Source organism: Protopterus annectens, chromosome 6.part1 (assembly GCF_019279795.1).
Source record: "Protopterus annectens isolate FY-2018-M chromosome 6.part1, PAN1.0, whole genome shotgun sequence".
In the NCBI taxonomy this organism is placed as follows: Eukaryota; Metazoa; Chordata; order Ceratodontiformes; family Protopteridae; genus Protopterus; species Protopterus annectens.
In genome coordinates, this window is record NC_056738.1 from 288,424,798 (window position 1) to 288,443,335 (window position 18,538).

Consider the following 18,538-nt stretch of genomic DNA (forward strand, 5'->3'; position numbering starts at 1 on the left):
TGAGTAAAAGACCAAAGGAAGTAAATATACTGCTGTGGTGTTTTTTTAATTGTAATGAGGGGAAGGAATGTTACTTGGTTTCTCTGTCTATTTACACAAGAACGTATAATGTTGTAATGTCCTTTATACTAAGCTAGTATTTTATTTCTTGTACTTTGTAAAGTAGTTGAGCTTTTCTCCCTGGACCTCTACTGAAAAAGGACATGTGTCCAGTCAGACTTTCCCGATTAAGAAATGTAAAATTAAAGTAAATGTTCTCACCCTTTAAATATATCCTAATTTTTAGTTTAAGATGGAATTGACATGGAGGTCAGACTTGTTAGAGGACTGTACTATCTGAATTCCTGAACCATTTTAAGAGGAGATATTCAAGATGTTTGTTGAAGGGTTATATCCTAATGGATCATCTAGTATGACATTTTCTAGCAAAGAGCATTACCTTTTTCTTTCCACTCTTAAGGTGCTATCTTACCTGTAAATGTTGCAAAGAGCTGAAACTGTGATACAATACAAAGCATTATAAATAAATAGTATATGCAGATACATTAAATGGGTAGTAAGCAGGTTTATCACAAGGGCTAATTGTAGAGCCTATTCCCTTATTGCTGGTATATATTAATGACATTTGAAACAAGACATTCCTCATTATGATGATCTGTATTGTTACTAGGTACACAGTAGCGGACACTGACATCTTTAGGAAATGCAGAAGTAGCTCATAAAGATTGTAGATTAAGAAGGTTATACATCTTGCTAGTTTTAATAGTTGCAGTGGTCTGGATGAAGACTGGGCATTCTGTTTGAGCTGATATGTAATAGAACAACTCCTTTACAAAGTCAAGAAACTGGGAGTTAAGAGTTACTTGTTCCCTCATGTTTGACATATCACTATAGGTCTAGAAAACTAGATTTCACTTTGCATAATTCTTTGCTTTCACATATATATATTCATAGGTGTTTACTAGGCTAATCACCATAAGGACCTTTTTAAGCCTAGCCATGCACCCCAAGTTGTGGTACCCTTGATAAGTGTGAGCAGAGGCATGGGAGATGAAACATTTACAAGCAGAGGAATGGGAGATGAAATATTTACTGGTTGTCTGTGTCTATTAAAGACATAGGTGCTAAGCCAGGGATGAATTTCCTATTCTCCATCGAGTTGTCTAAGTTAACACTTGAATTGGGTTAGGGAGGAACTTTGTTTCTCATAGATGGGAGCCTGTTCCAGAGACGGGGTAATCTGTGAGATACATATGTGTCTCTGCAGCAGGTCCTATTTATATCACAGGCAAGGTTTAAGTCTTTAGAATGGGTAATTCTGGTGCTGTTTGTTTTGCTGATATGCAGGAGGGCCATTAGAGTGGGGACTGACAATGCCCCATATGCCATGCATATATCTCCCCTCAACAGCTTGTAGGAGACAGAGTACAGGGATAGGGCCTTGAGACAGTCTGCACAAGATAGTTTACTTATGTCATGTATTCTTTTATTATGGAACCTCTGCAGATGTTCTATTTGTTGGCTATGCCTGGTTAGTTACATACTAAAAGGGGACATTGTACTCAATGATAGGTCTGATGAATGCCGGATACAGTGGAACAGTGACTTCCTTGGACCTAGACACCATACCTTTGTTTATAAGTTCCACAACATAGAATGATTTCCTCACTGTTGTAGACACATAATAGTAAAATGACAGACTACTGTCTGATACTGTCTGTATGTGTCCCTAAGTCCATGGCTACTGGGCCAATTCTAAGGGTTGTGTTTTGAGTATGATGGTTACCATAGTTACTAGGGGTAGATGCCTTCCCAAAGAATACTGTTATGCATTTCTTGGCATGTAGTTTTTAGTCCATGGCCCTGACACCAATTGTTTGTCTGTTGTCAGTCCTTCCTGGAGAACATTGGTGTTGATGTGGGATTTAGTGATAGCTCCTAATTTGCAATCATCTTCAAATTTAATCAGCCAAAGACCATTGACATTGGCCTTAACTTCAGAGAAGTAAATGCCAAAAAGGAGCAGTCCAAGGACCGATCCCTGAGGGACTCCACTTGTGACTGGCCTCTTTCTAGAGGTGGACTCCCCAATTCTAACTTCTTGGGTCCTTTCTGTTAGCCGGTTGGTGATCTACTGAGTGAAATATGAGTTTGTACCTAACCTCTTTAGTTTGTCAACAATGCCCAAGTGGGGTATTGTGTCAGATGCCTTGACCAGGTTAAGGTAGGCACAGTGAACCATTTTGCCCTCATCCTTTGCTTTGGTGACCTTCTCAAAGAAGTCCACCAGGTTGAGTAGGCATTACCTGCCCTTGAAGAAACCAAACTGGGTTGGGTCCAGTGTCTGGAGGTTTATTACATCATTACTGAGGCTACAGTTAAATAGCAATTCCAGAAGGCCTGATAGGATGTGTTTCATGCTATTTAGAAGGCACTTGGGATGTTGTCTGGGCTCTTTGATGCAGTGTTCTTGGCCTTATAGAGATCATTAAGGATCTGTTCCCTGGTAATAGCAGGAGGAGATACATTTGATGGTATTTCCTGAGGAAAGGTTGAAGGGGTGACAGAGAGTAAAGCTGGATCTGACTTTGTTGGCCAGTAGGTCTACTATATCTTCTGGCTTAGTATGGGTGGATCCATTTACAATGAAGTCTGTACACAATTGTGCATCACCTTTGAGGTTGTAGACATAGCTAAAGAATGCCTTGCGGTTGTCCTTGGCCTGGGAGGCCAAATTTACCTCAAAATTGACTTTGGTAAACTTTATTTGTCCTCCTGAATTTGTTTGTTTAGTTTGGTGAGAGTGCTTTTATCCTGTTGGGTGTTGCACCTCCTAATTCTTGCAATGAATTTCTTCCTTCTGTTATACAGCCTATTGATTTTGTGATTCCACCAAGGTGGTTTGTTTTTTGAGTTAGTTTTCTACTTCATCCTGATGTGTACAGCTGCTTCTATACAGCTATTAACATGCTTGTATAGGGTTTCTGTGAACAGTTCTGCATAGGTAGCAGTGTTCTCATGGTTTGTGGGGACTTGAAATTTTGCCAAGTTATCACTTAATAGCAGGAATTTAGCCTTTGAGTAGTTACTGAATATTCTAGGGTTAGCTGGTGGTTCAAGTTTTATTTTTACTTCAAAGGAGACCATTTTGTGGTCTGACCTTACCAGGGAAGACATTACACCAGGGTGTGTGCAGCACTCTCCAATATTAGTGAGGACCAGATCCAGTATGGTTGAACCCCTGGTTGGTGTATTGATAGTCTGGTCCAGGGAGTTTGTGTTTACAAAATTCAAGCATCTCTGTGGCTGTACATTTCGTGTTGTATAGGATTCCCATTTAATAGTGGGGTAATTAAAGCCGTCCATTAATATGGTACTGGGTTGGATAGTGAGTATTTCTAATAAGTTTAAATACATGGTATGGGTTTCAATTTTGATGTAAATTGAGACACCTTCACCTTTAGTCCCTGTCTGTGTACTAGCTGGTCTAAATAGGTGGAGTGCATTATAACCTTGCACTGTCATTGTGCTCTCCGCAGCTTTAAACCATGTCTCTGTGACTGCACAGACATCAACACTCTTTAGTTTGAAGAGAGCTTCCAATGAGTGGTCTTTTTTGCTTGCTTAGACTCCTAACATTGAGCAGTAATAACTTTAGATTTTCTTGTTTTTGATTTGATATGTTGGAAGTACTTTCAGTTTGGCATTTCCTAAAAAAGTCACAATGGGGCAAGTAAATGCTTTAGCTAATATTTGAAAGCCTAGAGGGGAGAGGTGCAGATCATCCCTAGCAAAGCAGCATGGTATGTTGACCATTTCCTTCCATGCTGACAAATATTTCAGCCCCATGGAATGACACCAGAAAGTAAGCCAAGTCATTTGTTTTTTGTTTATATTGTGGCCTCATCCTTGGAGAAGCTAAAATGCTGCTCAGTGCTAGGCTCATATCAAAATGGGACACATATTTCAAGAACTCCATGAGATCTGTCTTCATATGGTCTGGTGAGGTACATCTCTGGTCATTTACACCCACATGGACTATGACTGAATCATACTGGTATTTGTGATCTATTGATCTGAGCGTGGGTAATGTGGCGGGTCCTAGGCCCTGATAAGCAAATGGCAGTGACTTTACCCTTGCTCAGCCTGGTGAGAGGGACATCAGTGTGTCTCACAATGAAGAGTCCAATGACCAGAATGTTGGATTGTGTGGTGGCTTGCCTTATGGGCTTAGAACTAGAGGCTCCATGACATGTGGCTGCATGTACTGATGTAAGTGTTATTTTGAAAGAGTGCAGTCTATTTCTATTTCATCTAGGAGGGCTGTGGGTTTTAGGAAGGTTACATTTAAGTCCCTCAACATATGTGGGTCGATATGTCTGCTTTGAATTATGTGTGATGGGTACAGCGTGTGTAGCATTGACAACCTTATTGACATAAGGAGTACTTTTATGCGAGAGCTTTGCCTTCAGTGATAGTGTGCAAATACATCTCTCACATACCACATCAGTTTGTTTGAGAATTAACTGGTTGTCAGTAAACATGAGGAAATTTCTGTATTATCTCAGAATGCCCATATCTACCAAGCTGATAATGGAGATGGTAGGCTACTTCATATCCATGGCAACAGTGCCTTTTTTATGGATTAGACAGCAATTTCAGGAGTATAAGGTTTGCAACTCTGGAGACAGTGCTTGTTACTACAAACTAGTTGTCCTGTATGCAACCAGGTATTGCTGAAATTTCAATTGTGCTTTTACAGGAAAAATGTCACTCAATTTGTCTGTCTGTACAGAGCACTGCAAAACACTTGAGGGGAAGCTAATAAGTAGCCCCTGAAAAATTAAGGATGAAGTATTAAGGCAGATATTCTGAAGTTAGAAACAAATCAAGCAGTACTTACTGAAAACAAAGAATTAGCTTGTCAAGAATGATGAAAAGAAGGGAGTCTCGTGAATGGCTACTGTCTGGCTACTAGTATTATTGGTCTCACCATAGCTTCACTCTGTTGGGATACAATGCTGCTTTGCTTCTTCTGTCACCAGAAGCAAAACATTAGCGCCAATCCCAAGATGAGAAGTAGGCCACAGCCTGTTTGGTGATCTACAGTCATGTATCAGATGATGCAAGAGATCTGTAAGCTTCTTGTAGCCTTTTCCTGGTAGATACCTTGACTAGCAACCAGACCAGTACGGAACATCAACACAGGCACTCACTAACCAACCAGAAACTGTCCGGAATCGATACACCCTGCTCCTTCTGTCACCAGGAGCAGAATATAAGCACAAATTCCAAATTGTCGTTAATAGGCTTTCCAGTGATCAGCAATCAGCAGTCTCCAGGAAATAATGCCCCTGTGCTCCTTCTCTTACCAGAAGAAAACAGAAGTACTAATCCCAAGTTGACTACTATGAGGCAGAGTATGGTCTCTCCAATAATTGGTCTTTTTGTAATAGAAGTTGCAGATTTTAAAGGGAAGATGGAAAAATGGATTAATATCCCGAGTACTGCAATGTGTGCTAACCAGTTAAATATGAAAGAGGGCATAACTTAAGCTCTAGCTGTCTAAGTGGAGAACCACTAATTTTAAACGAGCAAGATATATATTCCAGTTCTATGGAATACAGTGGGGATGGCCAATGAATTTAAATAGTTGAAGGGGTGTAATTTCACAAAAGGATAATTTTGTGCTTACTGACAATAGCCAATGAAAGGGGAGAGGGAAGTAGATATGTGGCCAAATTAACACAAGGGGCAGGCAACTAGAAAGACAGTTGAGTTTAAGAACACAACAGCACCAAAGTGAGAGGGTGGGAACAATTATGTGTGTGACTCTCAAGAGACACAGCTGTGGTATCTTTCCTAGTTTAAATATGCAGTTAAAAGCAGAACACAAGTAAAACACAGTGTAAAGAAAACAAATCACACTACACAAAAATGAAAGAAATCAATAAAGTAATACAGAATACAAGAAAGCAAAAACAAACTAACCTTTTCCTAACAGCAAGTTGTGACAGTCTGGGTGAGCTTTTCCAATACATTCCTTTGTATTGCTTATATATTTTTGACAAATAGTTCTTCGCTTTTAACTCATCACAAGATAATTTTTAGATGTAGTCTGTTTTGTTGCTTCTAGAGGTTAAAAAAAACAGAAATGCAGATGCTGTTTCTGTTCTAACTTGTAGCCAGACTACTTTGATGGCCACTTGTGAGAATGTGTTCCCATGTGTTGGAACAGCTGAAAAATTTGCATAGTGACATTGCACCGCTAGCAGACATCCTATACATGAAATAAATCCTCAGCAATGATCATGTTATTTGTACAGCTGCTATTATAGTGCACTATTGTATAATTAAGCAATAACAGACGTTGTGGTGTGGTATATTGAAGATTTATCCATGGTTGGCATGGTTTAATCATGAGGGTGAAGCCCAAGTGATTAAATAAAGCCAAAAATGGGTAAATTTCAATATACCACAACCATGGAGTCGGTTATTGCTATTATACAATGACATTATTTAAGAAAAAGAATAGTTATCTGAAATAATGTCTTTGTATAACGGCGTATTACTGTTCTTCTGCCAGTGGTGGTATACTGCTTTTTTGTGTTGATGTACTGAGCATGCTTATGGGACTTGCGTTCCTACGCATACCCAGTACATCAATGCTTTGAAATGGAAGCAATGAAGAAAAGAATGTCTCCGTTGCTCTGTTTTTTTCTTTTTTTTTATTTATTAAAAAAAAAAAGGTTTTGGACACTTTATACCAATGGAAAAAAAAGTCCAGGTGACTGGACCTTTTTCTGTTGGTATATTGTGGGATTTACAACGGGCATGTTGGCCAATCAGAGTGCATGTTTTGGAATATTAGTGGAGAGTCATTGCATAATTATACTTTATAGTGGGTCCCTTACATAACTGTGTATTTCATTCTACTCCTTTTTATGTTATATTTCATCAGAACCATTGACCTTAACAGTCTGTACAGAAGTCACAATAACTGAAGAGTCAGAAGATGGTTACTCGTACGAAGAGGTAATATAATGAATAAATAGTGATGTTCTTTTCTGCTGATTATAGTTTATGCACAGAATTGTTACATTATCTAACAGCAGACTAATGGAATTTATGTAGTACTGGTGGAAAAAGATTGCCCTCTCCTTGATGGGCAAAACAGTCATCTTAATAATTTCACTGGTTTATTATTTTGTTTTAGTTGACAATTTGTGATATGAACGCTTTGTCTAATTGTCTGTTTCAATGTGTGATCTAATGTTACTGTGTGTGTGTGTGTGTGTGTGTGTGTGTGTGTGTGTGTGTGTGTGTGTGTGTGTGTGTGTGTGTGTTTTATACACACACATTTGCCTAATGTACAAAATTTGTAAGCATTGTTCATCTACAGCTGAAGTATAGAATCATAGTTTGAATTCTAAAGTCTGACATGATTTTGTGTTATTTAGTAGTTCACAACAACATGTTGTAAAAAGAAAGTAGATGTATGTGCAAAACCCTGGCTGTCATAATGGCATAGGCTTTTGAAGAAATGTTGGTCTAAAATATTTATGCTTTGAACTTCAAATATCAACAGATTTTCTTCAGTTTGCATTTTCTGATTTCCCAAGCATCACAAGATTTTGTAAGAATTGTGTAGCACTGGGTCACAAGTTTTGTGCAGATATATACTGAATATTTCAGTACTTGAAGTTGTTTAATGAAATGCTACATTTTCTTTGTTAAATGTTATAAAAACATAGGTAAGACATTCGTGGTGGCTTTCTTTATTGAACATTTTTTGTTCTGCTACTGTTTTATTAGTTATTAAAAAGGAATTGCACATTTAGAACATCAACCACTTCTGCAAAAATGAACACTTATGACAAGATACATACTTAGCTTAATAGGAAACATTTTTAGGATGCATATCAGTGTGCATTTGTTTACCTCATTTGATAATGTTTTCTTCTTATTTTATTCCTAATTAACTGAGTGGTAGTTTTGGTGTATGCAGAATTATACTTTACCTCTACAGTGTTTGTTAATCTATGTATTCAGTTAACACAGTTTGTTTTTTGTCACAGGTGGGTGGGATACCAAATTAGGTTAGACGATAAGATGTCTTATGAACTCTTAGCCTTAGCCAATGTATTTTTATATTAAGATTTTGGTTGGGATATTGTGCTGCAGGGCTAGCCACACGGTGGTGTACACCTTGGCTCTAGATGATTGTTACTGATGAAGTGACACCCAGGTCCCATGGCAGAAATGAGACAAAGAAGTTGTAGATGGCTAGATGGATGGGATACTAAATTAGAATAGAAACTAGATGTCTTTTTTGAGCTCTTAGCCTTAGTAATATTCTGTGTGAGTTAGTTACTATTAATGTTACTGTGTGTAATTAGATCTCGTTCACAGACTTGTTGTAGGAATTTTATTTCTGGTAAAGAGATGTTGAGACATTGAGACACATTTTCCCGACAGGTTATAGTAACCATCTGCAAAAGAATTCCTTTCACCTTGATGATATGCCATAAGAAAAAAGGTTCAAAAGACACACTGGTGCTCAGTATGTGTAACATTAAGATGATTTCTTATTGTTTAAGTAGCTATTTACTGCCACAGTTTATGGGCATTAATTTAGAACATTGAACTCCATCAGTGCATTTGCATAGTTTGATATCAACTGCATCTGTAACAGCCTGATAATCATTAATCACTGCTGCAGTTGCTTTAACTATATAGGTTATATCCTGCCAAGGATATAATTGTCAGATTGTTTACCAAAACCTTTCATCCCCCACTCCTCCTCTCCACAGATTCACCCTGTCTGCCATCTTGCCACCCAGGAGAGCACTTCTCCTTGGGTTCAGAGGATCGAGGTTCAGCTCCTGTCTTGCATTGCTGGGCAGATAAGTTTTCTTTTGGGAATCCCTTCCAGACATTTTCTTTTTTGATAAAATACCATCAATTTAATTATGTTTACTATTTTTGTGGAAACTTCTCATTTGGCAGGTTATTTTTAGCAGGAACTGTGTATTCTTACTTGGGGCACTAATTTGTGGAAAAAGTGTGTTACTTTTTGTACTGACTTGCGATTATTGTGGGGGCTTATATGTTTTTAGTGGAAAGCAACTGTGTTTGTTGGCTTGCATACACTTCAGTGACTACTTACCGACTCCTTCCAGGAGCTTTGACTAGGGTTTAGGCTTCATTTTCAGCTAGGACATGGATCAATTTACTGATTCCTTGGTCTCTGCTCCAAAGAAGAAACTATTTAAGGAGCTCTTGCTGACACAGTGAGGTCAGTCCGTGCCTTAGCCCCTAGTGAGTCACTTTGCAGTGGCTGTTTATTGTCCCTCAGATTTCTCCATTTCCTCTGGTGTAGTCCCTTCTGCCACTCTGAACCAGGGGTAAACCACATCCTCTGCAGCTGTTCAGGTGTCCTTAGTGAGGATGAGAGAACCATTTTCTTTGGCAATGGGAGTTTCATCAGGAACTGCATCCCTGTATAGCTGGGTACAGAAACCTGTTTCCCAGAGTAAGGTATCCTAGAGTCTGTCTCCTCCTAGGTGTGTCACTAGAAAAAAAGAAACAAAAGGTAATGCATATATCTTCTTTTTTTTTTTTTTTTGATCAGACTGAATTTCTTTCCTTGTCAAATTAACATGAGCAGGATAGAGGATATTCTATATTTTTGGGCCTAATCCCAAATTCTGATTCAGAGGAAAGCATTTCCTCAAAATATCCCTTAGAGGATTTTTTCTGGGACTGCATCCAGAATGAATAATTTGTGTTAATGGGAACAAGCTGTTGTTCCTTCGTATTTGAAGAAATATTATGATATTGGTGGATGTACCAATTCCAGCTCCTATTCTACTTTTGCTGTCAGATTTGGAAGATGCTTTTCATTTTGCCTGCAGTATACCTGATTGTCAACCTTCAGCCCAGGAAAAGGCAGACTGACTTTATAAAGTTCCTCATTCTTGCAAATATTTTTTTCTCCTACAAGGTCAGACCCAACAGCTATTTCCATTTCTTGTCTAGTTGCTAACAAAAAGTTGGTGATTGCTTTTGACATGTGTGGGAAGATGAATTAGTCCTCCACAACATTTGCCTTCAGAATTCTGAATTATGAGACTCATTTTCTGAAATGCATGTTGGCTTTATCTTCATAAGGAAAGTCATCTCTGAATTATTTTATTGTTCATAGGTTGGTACTAGGCTATCGGCCCTAGGGCCTATACAAGCCTAGCCATAACAATTCCCTGGATATTTCTTCCCACAATATTTACTTCTCTGGACCCCTGTCTAGCAGTGCAACTGACATGATCCCCGGCGTGAATTTCCAATCTCCCATCCAATCATCAAGGTTCCTTTTGAAGAGGGCCAAGGAGGCGCTCTGCTTCACATGTATGGGCAGTCTATTCCTTAGTATGGGGAGTCTCTGGGTCAGGAACCTATCCCTCCAGCATGTTTTGTTCATTGTGATGACAAGGTTTAGATCCCTGGATCGTGTGGCTCTGAGGGATTTCTTTAAGTGGAGTATGTCCAACAGCTCAGGGTTTGACATGGCCTTGTATGTTAAGTAGAGATCACCTCTGTGTAGACGATATGCCACAGAGTATAGCTAGTTTTTTTTAGACGGTCAGCATATGGCATCTGCTTTAGGCCTGTGATTCTTTTAGTGAGGTATTTGTGTGGCCTTGCCAGCTGTTGCATATGTCTTGCGAGGTACATACCAAATGGGGCATTATACTCTATAATGGGTCTAATGAGGGATGAGTACAGTGGGACAATGACCTCCTTTTTTCTGGATGAAAAGCCCTTAGTGATGAGGTGTGCCACATAGAAGGATGTCCTGACTGTTGTGGCGATGTGGTTATCGAAAGTGAGACCACTGTCCACCTGTGTCCCTAAGTCTCTCATCACACTCGGTTTAGTGTACTGCCACCTATGTGGTAATTCATGGGTACATGTTTTTTTTCCAAAGGGGATAACTATACATTTCTTGGCATTAAGCTTGAGCCCATGGCTCTGGCACCAGGCATCTGTTTCTGTAAGGCCCTTTTGTAGAATATCCACATCATTTGGGGATTCAGTAATGGCTCCCAGTTTGCAGTCATCTGCGAACTTTGTTAGCCAGAGTCCCTTAGTGTTGGCCTGTACTTCAGAGAAGTAGATGCCAAACAAGAGTGGTCCCAGGACTGAACCCTGAGGTGCTCCACTTGTCTGGAGCTGGATTTGGAGTTGGCTACTTTTACAGTCTGGGTTCTGTCAGTAAGCCAGTTGGCAACCCATTGAGTGACGTAGGAATTTATGCCCAGCTTAGTAAGTTTATCTATGATTCCAGAGTGGGGGATGGTGTCGAAGGCCTTGGTGAGGTCCAGATAGGCTGTGTGGACCGCCTTACCCTCGTCCACAGCTCTGGAGACCGATTTGAAGAAGTCAGTCAGATTCAGGAGACATGATTGGCCCTTCACAAACCCAAACTGGGTGGGGTCCAGTGTCTGAAGGTTGCCAATGTCTTTGTTTATAAGTTCCATGATAATGCGTTCCATGCCCTTGCAGATCAGGCTTATCAGACTGATGGGACAGTAGTTCCTGGGATCCAAGGCGGATCCCCCCTTGTGGAGTGGGATAACTGCAGCTGTGCGCCACTCAGTGTGCACGAAGCCTGCGGTGAGGCTATGATTAAACATGACACTTAGGTGAGGTGCCAGTTCATTTTGTAGCTCATGTAGTACACAGCCTGGGATGTCATCTGGTCCCATAGATGCTGTATTCTTAGCTTTGGAGAGTGCGGTTTCTACCTGTGTGGCCGTGATTACCGGAATTTGGCAATCTTTTGGTATTGAGATGGGCCCTTTAGGGGGTGAGATGGGGGTGAAGTTGGCACTAAATCGATCTGCCAGGATATTGGCAATATCCTTGGGATCAGTATATTTAATGCCATTCTGTTGTAGCTCAGAGCAGATCTGAGCATTGCCATTTAGATTCTTGACATAACTATAGAATGCCTTGTGGTTGTCTTTTGAATCTTTGGCAATTTTATTTTCGTAACTAGTTTTTGAGGATTTTATGAGGGATCTCAGCTTCTTACTGAGGCTGGTAAGGAAGTTTTTTGCATCCTGGGATTTTCCTCATTTCTGCAACAGTTTCTTCCTTCTGTTGTATAGTTTGTTTATAGCAGGGGACCACCAAATTGGCTTCCTTTTTTTGGAGAAGAGCATCTTGGTTCTGTTTGGAATGGCACGATTCATGCACAAGTGGATGTTCTTGTACAATGCCTTAGTGTAGGATTCTGCAGTCGAACTGTCATGAAGTTTGTCACTTCTGACTTCAGTAGCATGAAGTTGGCTTTGGTGAAGTTTTTTAAGGAGGTTTCCTTAATGGGGGGTAGGGGTGGGATGTGGATGTCAAGGGTGATTTGTTTATGGTCAGACCTGACCAATGGGGGGATGACCACTGGTGTGGAGCATCTATCTCCCATGTTGGTAATGACCAGGTCTAGGATATTGGAGCCCTTGGTGGGACAATGGATTAGTTGATCCAGGGCATTGGAATTTATGAATTCCAAGAACCTTTGAGAAAAGGAGTTTGGTACCCCAGTAGTTTTCCCAGTTAATGGCAGGGTAGTTGAAATCACCCAGTATTAGGGTATTTGGTTGTATCTTAATATTTTCCAGTAAGTTTAGAAAGGTGTAGTGAGAATCTTGGGGCATGGTGGGGGATCTGTAGCAAGCTACAATTTGGATTGCAGTCTTACCTAGTGTTAGTTGCACCTGGAGAATTTCAGATGCATTGTGTTGGGCAGCTAGCCTGGAGGTTTGAATATCCCTGGTGAATATGGACACTCCTCCACCTTTAGTGTTTCGGTCTTGGTTTTGTGGCCGAAAAGTGTGGTAAGAGTTGTAGCCTGGTAGTGCAGGGGTGCTGTCTGGAGCCTTGAACCAGGTCTCAGTTACTGCACAGATATCGATGTTCTCCATTTTTAGGAGTGCCTCAAGAGAGTGCATTTTGAGGTTTAGACTTCTAGCATTGAGTAGCATTACCTTCAGATTTTGCATGCTTGTATCTGTTATGATGATGGTTTTATCCTTTGAACCTTACCTAAAAAAGGCACTGTAGGGGTGGCAAGAGCTTTAGCCAGTAACCAGAATCCCAGGGGTTACAGGTGCAGACCATCTCTGGCAAAGCATCGTGGTTTGTCGATCATGTCTTCCCAGGCAGACAGATCCTGGATCCCCTTTGAATGACACCAGAAGCTTAACCAATTGTTGAAGTCAATCATTTTGTCCTTATACTGTGGTATTATTCTGGGTGAAGGCAGGATGCTACTCAGGGCTAGGGTCATACCTGCCTGGGCCACATGAGCCAAGAGCTCTTCCATGTCTCTTTTCATGTAGTCCAGGGAGGTACATCCTTCACTCAACATGGACAATGACAGAGTCGTATTTGTACTTGTTGTGGAGTGATTTGAGTGCCTGTGTTATGTGGCGGATCCTGGCACCCGACAGGCAGTTGACTGTAATTTTCTCCTTGTTCAGTCTGGTGAGTGGGACATCAGTATGCCTGACTTATAGAGTCACCTATGACTAAAGTGTTGGGTACATTGTCTTGCCTTAGGGGCTGTTGTTGGGTGTTACACTGGTGTTGTGAGCTATGTGCACTTTGGTTGTGACTGGTGTTTGTTTGCGTTTCAACTTAGGAGGTCCTTGTTGCTTGGGCAGGTTTATGTTAAGGGCCTCCGCATATGTGGGTTTAGTGTTGCTATGTGTGGGTGTTGATGGTGTGGGTTTTGAAGGGCTATGAGTTGCTAGAGGTGCAGTGCAGGTATTAACCTTTTCCTCCTGACTATCTAGCACAATCTTGGCCGGAGAGAGCTTTGCTTCCAGTTCGGCTATGTAAGTGCATCTCTCGCAGGTTGTAATGATGGGTGGTAGGAGTAGAGGATTGTCTGTGTACATGAGGCAGTTGCCGCATTGCCTCAATATGCCCAGATTCACCAGGTGGACAGGAGAAATCACCAGACACTGACCCTTGGACATTCCTGTTTAGGTGCCTTTTTTTAAAGTATAAGAGCTGTTTTCCCTTACCTTTACAAGGTACTTTGCAATTATAGGCTGTTTAGTGCCTACGATTAATTTCTCCTTATTGACAAGGAAAGTTGAGTGCTTGTATCAGTTTCGGGCTTCCTAGTGCTTTCCAGCAGGTTCTAGAGCAAGTGCTAGTCACAGGGGTTCAGATTTTAGTGCCACTACTGAGAAACCAGCTAGCTCTATGGGAAAATTTGAATAGCAGACTTTCTGGCACTTGGAATAGTTTAACTGTAGCCTCGCAGTGCTGCACAATGCAAAAAATGTGCAAACACACTTGTTTTTAAGCCAGAAAGTTGAAAGGGATAGAAATCGGCCCAAAAAGGCTAATAAAATTACAATTTCAGAGCTGGAAACCACTCCTCTAGCGTTAGATAGGCAGTACAATGCTCACCACTCCCACTGGTAAGCAGTAGGACTTCCCTGTACCACAGCAAGGTCTGGATAGCTCTGAAAACAGAAAATAAAGTCCTGAGACAAGCAAAGCTTCATTTTCATGGCCAACTAGGCATTCATTTAACAGTATGTATGATTGTGCTGACTCTGTGTCCAGAGAAGCAGCTACTGCTACTGTGATGAGGTTATTTTACATTTTCTGAAGATGTTGAATCTGAAATATTAAATTCCTTTTTAGAGAAGTTTTTTTTTGTCCTTCCACTACCCAGATGCTGAGGAAGGAAATTAATTCAGGAGGTAACTAAGATTTTTCAGCCTTCCTTCTAAAAATCTTCAAGCCTCTGATTCTATGTTCTGAAAGCAAAACAAGCCACATTTATAGTCTACTGGCAAGCTGGAGGGAACCTTCCAGAAAAAGGAACAGTCTGCTGCTTTAGAATGACTATTGCAGCATTCCTTCCAACCCTTCTCTTCCTGCGACTCTACTTTGGCATCACATTGTCTCAGACAGGTGGATTCTGAAACTACTTTACGAGGATTACAAATGGCAGTGCGGAAGCCTACGTCCTTATCAGGGAATCCCCCTTCAGCCTCCAAATCAGACTTCCCTGTTTCCTCCAGTAACCTCACATCAATGGAGAAAAGGTTTTTATTCAAAATTTTTTTCTAGTGACGATGAATGGGCTTTTTTTGGAGATCAGTGCACTTAACCTTTTTATGAAAGTATCAAAGTACAGAATGATAACTTTGCAAGAATTCTTTTCTCATACCTCAAGGGAGTTTTCTGGTAATGCTGGGTTTGTAAGTTGTTTATCATCACATTACCATTGCCATAGAGTTCAGAAGTTTTCTAAGATTTTCTGTGACTGTTACTTTATCATTCCTCTGCATCACCCTTTGTGTTATTTATATCTCCATATATATTTACAAATTGTGTAGCTCCACTGATTGCCCATTTCGGACTACAATGCATGCACATCTTTCCTTATTTGGATGACTTTCTATCTTTGCAGAATCTTTTTCCAAGTGTCAGGAGTCCTTTTAATAGGTAAGAAATCTCATGTTTAGACCTTGGGTTCCAGATAATTATTCAAAAATCCTATTTCATTCCTTCTCTCTCAGTATTGTGTTTCTAGGATGCCTTCAGGACTAATATATGCAAAAGCATTCTTTACTGAAGAAAAAGTAGAGTTATATCTGGAACTCTGAGTTTCTCAAATTAGTCTCAGACTTCAACCAGAAATTACCTCAGTATTTTAGGGATCACAACTTCTTTGATTCTCATGACTTCTCTTGCAAGATTGCTCACAAGAAAGATTCATTGTTTCTTTTGAAAAATTGTTTGGACCCTACATTCCCATCCACTAGATTTCCAGATTCCAAAACTATGGTTTGTGAAAAGAGAGAACCTCTTTGGTGGAGAGACCAGATTTCTTTGAAACTAGGTCTTACGTTCCCTCTCATGCCTCCTGCTCAATCCGTAACAGGTGCATCAGATTTTTTATGGGGACCTGTATCAGTGAAGGTAAATATGCATGTTTTTGTAAATAATTGAGACAGGCACAAAGCACATACATGTGAAAGAGATGTCTGTTGCAATCCAGGTATCTCTTCATCAACCATGGTCCCCAAGGCCTTTGCAGGTGATTATAAACAACATCACAGTGATATGGTACATAAAACAAGTAGTGAGGGAGGGAGCACCGGGTCTTACCCTCTATGCAGGCTGGCTGTGGTAACTTGGGAACGCTCTCTAAACCATTGTTTAACCCACCAATCACCCTGCATTCCATCAGAGTAAACTGTAGTGGCAGACGAGCTGAGCAGGACCAGAAAGACCCTCACTAAAAATTAATTGGGGGATTTTTCAGGAATCGATCCAGTTGTGGGGAACACCCCAAGTAAATCTGTTTGCTGCCTTTCAAAACTGACAATTCAGCATATTCTTTTCCCAGATTCCTTGCAAACAGCTCTAGAGATTAGATGCCTTTTCATTCCCTTGGACAGGAATGTTCCTTTGTACAGTTTCATCCTTTCCACTGATATTGAGAGTCATTCTGAAGGTTCTGAATGGTTTGACAAAGATCATTGTAGTGACTCCCATTTGGCCAGGCAGCAATAGTTGTCTGTTCTTATGGAAATGGCCAAGGCCAAATAAGACAGGCTTCCTGACAGACTAATCTTCTCACATGAGACTGTGGGGGAGTTTGATGCACACAATTCTGAAGCAACTATACCTGTCTGGATAATTGAATTTTGATAACCTTTTAGGCACTTTGTTTCTAAGGATGTACAGCAAGTCCTAAAGAGGCAATAAATCCTCATACTAGAAATTCTTATGTTAGTATGTGGAAGATTTTATAGCTAGTGCTTCTCCAATAACCAGGACTAAATTAGGGATTATGTACCATTGGTGTTAATATATTTGTGTGAGTTACTATCCTCTGACCTGTCTTGCGTCTTTAGCAAGGTGTATTGGTCAGCTATTTAAGCTCATCTGCCCATGGATCCTCCTCTTTCTTTTCAGGCTTTGTTTAAGCTGCTCTTGAAAGCGGTTTTGTATTTAAGAACACATATAGTACAGATGGTACCTTGTTGAGATCTTATCTCTGTGCTGGAAAATTTCTTTCAGTCAGCTTGTTGGGCTTTTGTTTTTTGTTCATAATTTGGAAGATGGCTTTTCTTATTGCACTGACATATATATGCAGGATAGCATCTGAGTTGCCAGCTGTTATTGTGTGGATGTTATGTGATCCTATCTCGCCTACATTCTGACTGATGGGTTCGGAGCCGATCCCTCGGCTCCGACTCGGCACGCTTATGCCAAAGAGCAAAGTCTCTTATTGGCTGAGCTTATTATATCCCAGGATGCACCACTACCATTCCCCCAGATCTCGTTTGCCGCTAACCTGCGAAGACGTGGTCTCGAGCTGGCTGAGCTGAGTAGTTATTTTTTGACTAACTTTTCTGTCAGTTTTGCTGTTTTCTTTCAAAAAAAGCTGTTTTAACAGCTATTCTTACATTGTTGTGTGGTTGGATTGAATTTCTTGTGAAAATTTGTTGTGTGACTGGGTTGTGTTTGGTAGGCCCCCCTTTCATCTAGGGCCTTCCCGGTTATTCAACCCTTCTATATTTTATATATAGTAAAAGGCTTTAAAGTTTTTGGTAGCTGTTTGTTCTTACAGGGTTTCAACCCTGTCATTTGCGAGTGATAACTGTAAGCCTATACTTAGGGGCAGTAATTGTATTTCTTCCAGTCAGATTACTGAAATTCCCCCCATAATGTCTCAGAATCCTAGGCCTTCGGGCTTTAAAAAATGTGTAAAATGTAGTTTCAAAATGTCCATCACGGACGATCACTCGCTCTGTGTGTATTGCTTAGGGGCAAAACATTTGCAGGAATCATGTAGCGTATGTCACGCTTTTTCCTCAAGGGTCCTCCAGGAGAGGAAAAATAAATTAATTCTTAAGGGATTAATTAAACCTTCTTTCGAAGAAGCTTTGGCGTCCTCTCCTTCTCCGGCCAAAGAAAGGGCGTCGGTTCCGACCAGTCCGTCGGATCCGACCGCTAAGAAACATAGGCAGGCCTCTCCTTGGGCTCCAAGGACTTCGGAGCCGAGGTTGGAACGGTCTGCCTTGATGCCACCAGTATCGACTCCTCTGGCTTCGGAGCCGATGGCTGGGGCATCGAGAGGCGGGTCACCTTCGTCGGCTCCACTGCTCTCGGAGCCGACAAAGGTTGCCCGCTCAGACACTTCCTCCTCGGCGCCAAGTCCACCTCGGCACCGATGGAATCTGGTATGTGTATTCCCTCGGCGCCGATACTCATCGAGTCGCCGGAGCCGGGTCCCCTAGCCCTTTGGGGCCGTTGGAGAGGCCGTCTCGAACCCGTTCTGTTTCCTCTCGGTCTTCGAGGATGTCAGATTCTGATATAGACAGGGTGCTCCAAAGACTGTTCCAGTCCCCAGTCTTCCAAAAATTTGTTTCGGTTCCGACCCAGTTGGCTTCGGAGCCGATGACCTTGGCCCACCCCATTGCCATTCCTCCTC

At 41.0% G+C, this 18,538-nt stretch overlaps 1 protein-coding gene across 2 annotated transcripts in view; it reads left to right on the plus strand.

The window, feature by feature from the left end:
• Positions 1-18,538, plus strand: part of SPAG16 (sperm associated antigen 16) — a 971,574-nt gene that overhangs the window by 88,306 nt on the left and 864,730 nt on the right. For both annotated transcript variants that reach the window (XM_044075715.1, XM_044075714.1), the window contains exon 2: positions 6,989-7,035. In XM_044075715.1, coding sequence (XP_043931650.1) covers positions 6,989-7,035 — 47 coding nt within the window. The remainder of the gene's footprint in view (positions 1-6,988; positions 7,036-18,538) is intronic.